Source organism: Mus pahari, chromosome 6 (assembly GCF_900095145.1).
Source record: "Mus pahari chromosome 6, PAHARI_EIJ_v1.1, whole genome shotgun sequence".
Classification (NCBI taxonomy): domain Eukaryota; kingdom Metazoa; phylum Chordata; class Mammalia; order Rodentia; family Muridae; genus Mus; species Mus pahari.
The window spans coordinates 58,208,009-58,218,507 of NC_034595.1; the positions used below are offsets into that span (position 1 = coordinate 58,208,009).

The 10,499-nt window shown below is 43.7% G+C and overlaps 1 protein-coding gene across 2 annotated transcripts in view; it reads left to right on the forward strand.

Moving 5' to 3' along the window:
• Positions 1-10,499, forward strand: part of Ndc1 (NDC1 transmembrane nucleoporin) — a 49,260-nt gene that overhangs the window by 4,857 nt on the left and 33,904 nt on the right. The window contains exons 4-7 of one of the 2 annotated variants that reach the window (XM_021200009.1): positions 2,838-3,012; positions 3,763-3,901; positions 8,725-8,833; positions 9,775-9,826. In XM_021200009.1, coding sequence (XP_021055668.1) covers positions 2,838-3,012; positions 3,763-3,901; positions 8,725-8,833; positions 9,775-9,826 — 475 coding nt within the window. The remainder of the gene's footprint in view (positions 1-2,837; positions 3,013-3,762; positions 3,902-8,724; positions 8,834-9,774; positions 9,827-10,499) is intronic. The other variant, XM_029540253.1, reaches the window with a different exon arrangement.

The following is a 10,499-nucleotide window of genomic DNA, read 5'->3' on the forward strand; positions in this document are numbered from 1 at the left end:
CAAACTTTATATGACCCAGCACAAGGCAAGGCCTGGGCCAAGTAATGGGAGTGGGTGGGTAGGGGAGCAGGGGCGGGGAGGGGGTATAGGGAACTTCCGGGATAGCATTTGAAATGTAAATAAAGAAAAAAAAAAGTTTGAGCATCAGATGTGGTGGTGTGTGCTTGTAATCTTAGCACTGAGTAGGTTTGAAGGAGGGTCTCCATGTGTTTGAGGCCAGCTTCCACCATGTAGTGAGTTAGCCAGTTAGCCTAGGTTAAATGGCAGACTTTGTCTCAAGCAAAACAAAAATAATTCATCTTACTTAGGGCAGAATTTAAGAAATGTGCGCATAGCTGTATTCTGTTATCCTTTCAGTTGTACTTATAATTATTTTGGTGTTTCTGTTTTGAAGAGACATTTAGATCTTTATGATAGACGTTTATGAGTCTGCTATGGGGAAGCTGGGTATATAAAGAGGTCCAGTCATAAAAACAGAGTGGACTGCTAGTGCCAGGGGCTGCAGTGAAAAAGGGTCAGGAGGCTCTGGGGCAATTTGCCAGCAGTGTGACTGTCCTCCTGTCTCAGAACTGCATTTAAAAATGATCAAAGGTAAATTTTATTTTATATTTTGCCCCAATGAAAAAAGAAATGTAAAAGCTTTTAATAGTTCACGGCTAGTGTTAAAGCTGAGTTAGCAAATTAATTATTAGATAATTCTTGTAAGGTAGGGGACCACATCTGGACTGACCTCAAGGTTGTAACACTCCTGCCTGAGCCTCCTGGGCACTGGGATGCAAGCATGTGCCACTGCATTTGTGGCTGTTGACTTATTTTTTCTTTCCCCAAATATCAAAGTCTGTGACTTTATAATATTTAAAGAAAAATGGGCTTTTCCTTGGGAGCAGCCTGGATTCCAGAACAGTTCTTACTTGACTTGTTCCTTTCCTACCTCTTCCGATTCCTGAGTTGGTCACTTATGGTTTTTCTGATTATTTATTCACTTATTCATGTATTTCATTTACTTATATTTTTTGCTGTAACATCTCTTAGCTCTTTAGTATTTAAAGAATTCTATCTTAAAAAATAGTATGTAAAATTTTAAGTCCTTATTGGGTATAGAAATACGTATCATTTTTCTTTGCTTTCTTAGTGCTTTCTTGGTGGCTAATTAATTTCTTCTCTTTGTTTAGTCAGCCCTGTTCAGAACTCCTTGGCTTATGTATGGCCTGTGCTCTTTCCCTTTTTCCTATGCTTCTGGGCCTTCTCTATGTAGGGCCAGGTGAGGGCGCTTGAGTTAGCATTTTTATTTTTATATTTTGAGACCAGTTTTCTCTGTGTAGCCCTGGTTGTCTTAGAATTCACTCTGTAGACCAGGCTGGCTTCAAAGTCAGTGTTTGAGTTTGCGTCTGTCTCCTGAGTGCTGGGGTTAAAGGCGGTCACTAGTGTCTTTTTTTTTTTTTTTTTTTTTTTTGTTTTTTCGAGACAGGGTTTCTCTGTGTAGCCCTGGCTGTCCTGGAACTCACTTTGTAGACCAGGCTGGCCTTAAACTCAGAAATCCACCTGCCTCTGCCTCCCGAGTGCTGGGATTAAAGGCGTGTGCCACCACGCCTGGCTCACTAGTTTCTTTAAAGCCTCACTGCTCACTTGGCTCATCCTGTAGGAGTAGGCCCTATGTGCACTGGGCAGGTCTGAGGGAGCACAGAGGGCCATCTTTGACCCAGCGTGGAGGGTATCTAGAGCAGCTTATGGCTCATCAAACTTTGAAGGAGGAGTTGTGTTAGGCAAACAAAGAAGAGAAATGATTTTTCTAGGGAGAAGATGGAGCTTGAAAGAACATTGAGGGACATGGCAGGGTTTGCCACGTTAGAATATCAGTCACATAATTGGCTTTGGGGACATTTTTGATGGGGAAGAGGAAGTGTTAGCCGCTTCTTTCCTAAAATGCCAAGTATTGGAGCCCTTCCCCCACACCCGGCTGTTGCCCACACTGCCATCGCTTTTCCTTGGGTGACCTAAAAGAAGGTTATTACTGCCTGTGTCAGGGAGCCCAGGGCTGCCAGGTCTCAGGCACAAACGCCCTTTCCCCTTTTCCACAGCTGTCTACCAAAGAACTTCCAAAGAACTCTTTTGGATTGTTGGAGAGGTCCTAAACATACTGTATAGGAGCTAGTATGGAGGCTCAGTGGGTTAAGGAGAACCAGCTCTAACCTCTGCACATACCTCCCTGCAAATAAATGACTTGATGTAATGAAAATACCTATCAGAGTTGGGTGTAGTGGCACACATGTCTGTGATAACATTTGATATTCATTATTGTAAGTTACGTCTTTGTGGCTTATTTTTCACAGATGGAGTCTTAATGAATCTCAAATGTTGAAATGAAGGTGATTTGGAACTATCTAAATTATTTATTTTATGTTACTTAGGAAAATGTCAGAGTTGGCATTATATTAGCTATCAGGGAATACTAAGTTAAAGGAATGAACAGGCCAATTGCATGAGGACACATCTGTAGTCAGGAGACAGGCAGGAGAATATCAGTAGTTCAGAAATGTCCTCCACTCTATAATCAGTTTGAGGCCAGCCTGGGCAACATGAGCCCTTGTCTATAAGACAAACAAACAAACAAAACCAAGGAAGTTGAAATGAATATTGTCCCGTCAAGGCCCTATCCAGATTCCCTAGTTTTTCTTGTATATGTATTTCTTTATTTTCAAGAGTTTTGAGGTTGGGTTCATTAGCTGGAGCTTTCTGTAGTGGATTTCCATCAGTTGGGTGTGTCTGTGGTGCAAGGGAAGGCGCTGCTCCTTGGCTTGAGGCACCACATTTAGAAAGCCGCACTGTGCTCTCTGCAGTCGTGCCCTCCATACCCGGCTCCCGACTGGCCCTGATAGCGCGGATCCTTCATCCCCAGCAGCTCACACACTCCTTCATACACGCCGCGATGGGAATGGCTGTGGCTTGGTGTGCGGCCATCATGACCAAGGGCCAGTACAGCTCTCTCGTGGTTCCCTGCACTGGAACTGAGAGGTATGGTAAAGTTTTCTTCTTTTCTTTCTAGAAAGCCTGTTGTTTACCAAGTCAAAGGAGACCTGTGGAGATCACTAGTGTAGCACCCTGTTTTCCAGACTCTCACAGGAATTCCTGTTTCTGTGTATCAAGTTGTTAAGTGATATTTTATGTTTGAGAAAATTAGCAAAATTCTCGATATATTTGTGTGTGGAAGGTGCTGTGTGGGCACTGTTGGGTTCCTGAGGGTGACTCAGGGACAGTCTCTAAGCTGCCTGAGAGTTGAGAGTTCTGGGACATGGCTGCAGAGAGATACCTAGGAGAGGGAGACACGGTCCACAGGAGTCAGGTGCGGGCTGTCCTGATTTAGAGGCTAGTGCCCCCAGGTCTTCGATCTTTCCAGGCATCCGGAGGCCCTGAGAAGGCTGCCTGGTTAGGAGAGACTCGAGAAGCTCAGAGCTTCAGCACCTCCATTAGGCGCATGCAAATTATAGTTCCTTATCAGATGCAGTCAGCTTGCCTTGGGAGCAAGATGACTGTTACACACATTCTTACCTCAGATTCCCAAGGAGACAGCAGTAGTGCGAATCCCAGGCCTCAGGGGAAGATGCTTCAGTATTTAGGTAAACTCCCGTTTACCTAAAGTGAGTCATTTGGTTAGAATTTGGGGCATTTCTTAAGTTATTCACTTGGAATTTTGCCTTCTGGCAAATAGCCTTAAAACAACGATAATGTGTTTTCAACTATTAATAGCTTAACTTTTTCCCTCAGCTTAGATAGCCGTGCTGCTCAGACCTGCGTGAATGAATATCATCTGTTTTTCCTACTGTCTGGAGCATTCATGGGCTATAGCTATAGTCTTCTGTATTTCATTAACAACATGAATTATCTTCCGTTTCCTATTATACAGGTAAGATACAATTTGAGCATTTCCTAGCTATCATTTGGTAATATCAACACTGCCATGTCTGTGCGTATGGCCAGCCTCATCTGATTACTTCAAGATTTGATCAGTAAAATTAAAATGGCTCCATGGGTAAAATGGCCTGACAGCCAGACTCAGGTCCCATGAAAGTGCAGTAGCCCAGGTGTCTGTAATCCCAGCTTGCTCTCAGCCAGTCCGGAGGGTAGCCGTGGAGAGAACCTCTCTTAACAGCTTAACTTAAGAGTGTGTTTAAGGGCTAAGCCGTGCTTCCCTGCTGCCACTCTTGGGAGGCTGGGAGGCTGTTCCCTCTTTGCTGGTCAGTAGTTCCACTTGCTGTGATGGAGCAGGCTGGAGGAGGGGAAGTGTGTAGCCACCTGCTTAGGGATGTGCACTCGATTTAAGAACACTCAATTATTGTCTCAGACCCTTTCCAGAACAAGACATGGGTATGTAAATAAAACTCCTTCGCCTGGTTTGAGTGGTGTAGCAAAAACTATGCTTCAGTTAGGGTGTGTATGTGTGTGTGTGTGTGTGTGTGTGTGTGTGTGTGTGTGTGCTTGCTCACATGTGTGTGTTGGGACCAGAGGTTGATGTTGACTGTGTTCCTCAATTGCTTTTCACTTTAGATTTTGAGACAAGGTCTCTTACTTAATTTGGAATTTATTAACCTGTCAAAGTGGGCTCCAGGAATCTTCCTGTCTGGCATGCCTAGTGGCATGTGCTACCATTTCTGTCTTTCCACATGAGTCTGGGGAATCTGAACTCAAGCCCTCATGTTTGGATGGCAAACACTTGACTAAGCCACCCTCTCAGCTTACTCACTAGGTTTGTTTTAACCTAAATTAAGCTGAAACAGGTGAGGGTCGTAGCAGTTAAAAGTACTTGGCATACAAATTGATGATCTGCACTCAGTCTCTGGGTCCCAGTTTCTGCTTGTGTGTTATGTACTTCATTTCTGCTCTGGCTGGGAGCTCTGGCATGGTGAGAAGAAGTGAGGCATAAAGCAGTCGTGTGGTGCCGGGTGTGGTGGCACACGCCTTTAATCCCAGCTCTCGGGAGGCAGAGGCAGAGGCAGGTGGATTTCTGAGTTCGAGGCCAGCCTGGTCTACAGAGTGAGTTCCAGGACAGCCAGGGCTATACAGAGAAACCCTGTCTCGAAAAAAACAAAAAAACAAAACAAAACAAACAAAAAAAAGCAGTCGTGTGGTGATGAGAATGTTGTCCTTGAGGAGGGGGTCGCTAGGCCTAGTCACGTGCCCATTGTGTTGGTGAGCAGAGCTGGGGAAAACACATCTGTGAGGAGATCACGTCCTCACCTTCTGCAGCTGTGAGTGTGTGAACAACACTTCCTCCTCAGGGACGCTTCTCATTGTGAAGAGGAGTGACAGTGGATGCACTCATAGCATCTCAAGGAGAAAACAAGGAGAAAACTCCATACAGGACGCCCTGTGGTCCATGGTCTCAAGTCCAAATAACAAATACAGAGAAGGAGAAAAAGAAAGTGCTGGAGAAAATAGGACACTCCGGAACATCTTGCTGGGTCTTGAGGTGAAATGGACCATCTATATAACAGATACACATTGAACACAGGAGCTATTAGTTAACGTTACAGATTTATTGTATCTACCATATAGTGCCAAATTTTAGTACTTATTTTTATAATTTCTTGATAAAATTTTGGGTTCTTGTATTTCAAAAGTTTATTCTAAGATGATAAACTTTCACTTTAGATTAACTTTGTAAGATTTTCTTTTTTGAGGCAGGGTCTTTGTGGTCCTGACTCTGGATCTTCCTGCCTCAGCTTCCCAAGTGTTAGTTACAGGCATGTGCTACCATACCTAGCTTTAAAATTTAACTTTTGACCAAAATATATATTTGAGACATGGCTTGTAGCCACACGAATGTAGTCATCTGTCAGGTGGGTGCTGTCCTCCGAGGACTGCTGGGCAGGACAGTGGGCAGAGAAGTGAGGATTGGGTGAGTGGTTGAAGTGATGGACCAGTCTTTCCTCATCAAAGGTGCATACAGAGGGGGATTGATAGGGAAGAAGATGTGAGAAGACAGGCCCCTCCCTTCCCCTGAGCTGAGCCTCTAAGGACTGCTGGATACCTGTAGTCACAGACTTCGATTTACTTACTTTATTTTATGTGAGACAGGGTGCCACAATGTAGCTTGCTTGTCCCAGAATTCATTTTACACATGCACACGCTCGCACGCGCGCACACGTGCCAAATTGGCCTTGAACTCACAGACATCTGCCTGCCTTTGCCTCCCAGGTGTTGGGATTAAAGGTTTGAGTCACTACGCCTGGCCTACTTACTTTTATGTTGGGTGTTGGGGGGGGTTGAAACAGGGTTTCTCAGTGTAGCCCTGGCTGTCCTAGAACTCACTCTATAGACCAGGCTGGCCTTGAACTCAGAAATCCACTTGCCTCTTCCCCCCAAGTGCTGGGATTAAAGGCATGCGTCACCACTGCCCGGCTCATTTTTTAGACAGGATCTCATTATGTACCCATGATTGTCCCAGAGCTGGCTATGCAGGCCAGACAGCTGACCTTGGACTTGTGGCTGTCTTTCTCCCTCTGATTCCTAACTGATGAGTTTACTACTGGTTATAGACCACTACCTTCCTGGCATAGCCACTTCAAGTTCACAGCCAAACTCAACAGAAAGAGACTTAACAGTTTGAAAAAAATTATTACATTTTCTGTGTTTGTGTGTGTCCATCTACATTCACGTGTCCACCTGTGACATGGAGTCAGAGGATAACTGGGAGTTAGTTCCTTTCTTCCATTGAGCGGGTTCCAGGGACTGAACTCTGGATGTCAGGTTTGGTAACAAGTTCCCTTATCTACTAGTCTTCTCACCAGTCCTCCATCCCCTTTTTATTTTATTTTATTTTATTTTATTTTATTTATTTATTTTGATTTATTTTGATTTTTCAAGACAGGGTTTCTCTGTATAGCCCTGGCTGTCTTGGAACTCACTCTGTAGACCAGGCTGGCCTCAAACTCAGAAATCCACCTGTCTCTGTCTCCCGAGTGCTGGGATCAAATGTGTGCCCCACCACTGCTTCCCCCACCCCCCTTTTTTAACAGGCAAAAATAACCATTATTATTATTATCATTGTCATTGTCATAATTGTTTTTGGTGTTGCCTGTCAACCAGCTTCCTAAGAATAATAGAGTTTACACATACAGCTTCCTGTTGTACATATCATTTAGTATTTTTTAATGTAACCTATGAGAAATCTAGTCAGCCCATTAGTTGTTTTGCTTTAAGCTTGCTTAATACAATTAAAATGCTCATGTCAGATATTATATCTCTCATAATATTACTATGACCACCATCACTACTATTATTTTAGACAGGGTTTCCCTGTTTCCCTGGATTCCCTGCAACTCAATATGTAGACCAGGCTGGCCTTGAATTTACGGAGATCTGCCTGCCTTTTCCTCCTGAGTTCTGGGTTAGAATTGTGCACCATCATACCCTGCCTAGATTCCTTTTTTTTTTTTTTTTTCTTAAGGTTGATTTTTTAAATTACATGTTTGTGAGCAGGTGTGTGCATTTGATTACAGGGGCCCTGAAGAACCTGGAAAATGCTTGGGATTTGGAGTGACAGTCAGTTGTGAGCTGCCTGATGGGGGTTCTGGGAGCTGAGCATAAGTTCTAAACCACTGAACTGTCTCTCTAGCCCGCTGTAATGACAAGAGTGATGGGGGAAGATTAAAACCTAACTGGAAAACATTTGAGCTTGGGAGCAAGTGGAGGTATGGTGGGTGCTCTTAGTACCTCGGTAGTGATGCCAAGAGCTGCTGTAGGACCTGTGTCCTTGCTGTTGTGAAGTGATGGGGTGGTTTCACCAGTGGCTACGTGGAGGAATGCAGTTTCATGTCTGTACTTTGAAATCTTTGACTGCACCAGTACAGTGGAAGCTGAACAGTTTGTGACCACATAGCCATGCTACAATCATGGTATCAGAGTACTTTCCATCTGTTACTGCAATTCTATGCTTTTCTTTAGCTTCTAAAATTCTATAAAGAGGGTCAGTTCCAGTAGCATTTCGGGAGTGAATGGCGGGAAGAGGAGGAAGCTGTTAGCCAATGCTTCTGAAGTATGGTTTTGTTATTTTTTTAATATGGTAATTTTTTGTTGTTATTAGAATTATCAAATAATAAGGAACTGCTTTTATGCTTTTATGTAGCAGCTATGTTGATTTTGCAGATGATTGGAGCGATGTGAGTGCTCCTGTTGTAGCATCCAGGGCTCTCATGTTCCTGATCAATAGTTCTTAACATCATATGGATTAGTATTGTTATTTTCTTATTTCTGATCTTAGTTGTATAGTGTAAAAATCGTTTAATTATTTAAACATCAGAATAGTTCGGGTTTTTTTGTACAGTTTTAAGTTCTAAGTTACGTGTGTGTGTGTGTGTGTGTGTGTGTGTGTGTGTGTGAGAGAGAGAGAGAGAGAGAGAGCGAGAGAGAGAGAGAGAGAATATGTGCGCATGCACATAGCTTACTCTTGTACTATGCTCATGTGGGCTAGAACTCAGATCATCAGGCGTGGCAGGCAGCAGACATCTTTATCCACTGAACCATCTCCTGGGCTTTTGTTAGATTTGATTCTGGGTGGTGGGGATTGAGCCAGGCCTCACACGTCGTGCTAGGGAAGCATGGAGCTACAGCCCTTGCTCTCTCGCCCGCTTGTTCGTCCTGAATGCCCAGGTCTCACCTGCTGTGCTAGTTCCTCACCAGGATGATGCTGAATGTGTCATTTCACATTTTTCTTGTTGTTTTTCACAGCAGTACAAATTTTTGCGTTTCCGGAGATCTTTCCTCTTACTAGTTAAACATAGCTGTGTGGAATCCCTGTTCATGGTCAGAAATTTCTGCATTGTGTATTATTTTTTTGGTAAGAATTTCTACTTTCTAATATAGCTTATTATTAGCTTATAGTATAGAAAAAGTCACAAAGTTACTCTTTATTGAATTAATATTTTTTATATATATTTATATTGATATTGATCAGCCCAACTGATTTCATTGTTTGAATTGTCAGGATTGGTTAAGGGAATTTTTTATTAAAGGAAATGTGGGGTGTGTATGTGTGTGTAAAATACTCTTTAAACACAGAGAAATCTATTGTGTTGCAGTACTTGAGCAATTACGTTCACCTCAGAAAAACAGGCAGCACAACTCAGGACAGAAGAGCTGTTGTGGAGGCTGAGAGCAGGGCAAAGGGGAGCTGCCAGCTGTTCACTCCTGCATGGGGAGAACGTTCTGGAGTTCTGTGCACAGCAGTCTGCACCATTCAAGATGGTAAACGTGTCAGAGCCAGAGAGCAGCTGCAAGAGTTGGTTCTCTCCTGTCGGTGGGTTCTGGGAATTGAACTCAGGTTGGTAGGCTTGGTGGTGAGCTCTTTTACCTCTGAGCCATCTCGCCTGCCTTGAAGCTCCACAACTGCGTGCTTTGCTCTCAGGAGTGAGAGGCAGGGATAAGTGACTTCTCACCTGTAGACTTGAGGCTATTATGGAATTGGTTCATGATACACATCTGTTATCCACACGCTTTCTGTACTGAAAAGCTGGAAGTGCTGCACACAGTCCGTCATAGTTGTCCTGTTTATCGTAATTGTCATAGTTGTTTTGTTTTAATAACCATGGAGACTAAGACATGTATATGTCAGAATCATCCAGGACTTCCAGGATTTAGAAATTATTTTCTTCTCTGTTCCTAGTCAGACAGCCTAGCATTTTAACTGAGGTCTCTCTGCACACTTGAACCTTATAGTTTAAGGCATGGTGAAGAGTTTGACTAAGTTCTCATGGTCTTCTCTTGGTCTTGTTTTCCCAGGCCATATTCCCAAAGCGTGGATTAGCACTGCTCTGGACCTTCACACAGATGAGTGAGTCAAGTCTGATTTGACCTCTGTTTCCTTCCTTTTACATTGCCATACTTTGTAGCAGCTTTGTTTAGGTTTATCCTTTACCTTCTTTTAATTGAAATAAGAATAAACAGAAGAGAGGAGGAACTTGGTATGACAAGAAGATGCTGGCTCATGCCCCTGCCCATCCTGTTTATAGGTTGAAAACTCCACTCTGTTGCTCATCCTTAGCTGCTATGGGGTCAGGTGAAGGCTAAGCTTTCCGTGACTCCGTGTTCTTCCTGACTTCTTTACCAGTCTGTCCTGCGATGGATTTAGCGTGTCACGCTTAGTTAAGTTTGGATGTTGAATGTCATATGCTCTCTCTGTGCCACCATTGCATTAGTCTGCAGTTAGTCCAAAACCAAAGCAAGAGAGTAGGAGCCAGCCTCCGCATATCCCCTCACTCAGACATAGAACAGTGATCCACATGTGGCTGTGCTGCCAGTTACCTTCTGTACTAAAGAAAGGTGAGCTTTCCGAGGTGCATGTCCCTCGCCTTTGTCATTCATTATGTATCAGAGTTTGTTCTGTTGATCCTATCTTTGCTTTATTAAAAAGAAATGTAGGGCTGGTGAGATGGCTCAGTGGGTAAGAGCACCCGACTGCTCTTCCGAAGGTCCAGAGTTCAAATCCCAGCAACCACATGGTGGCT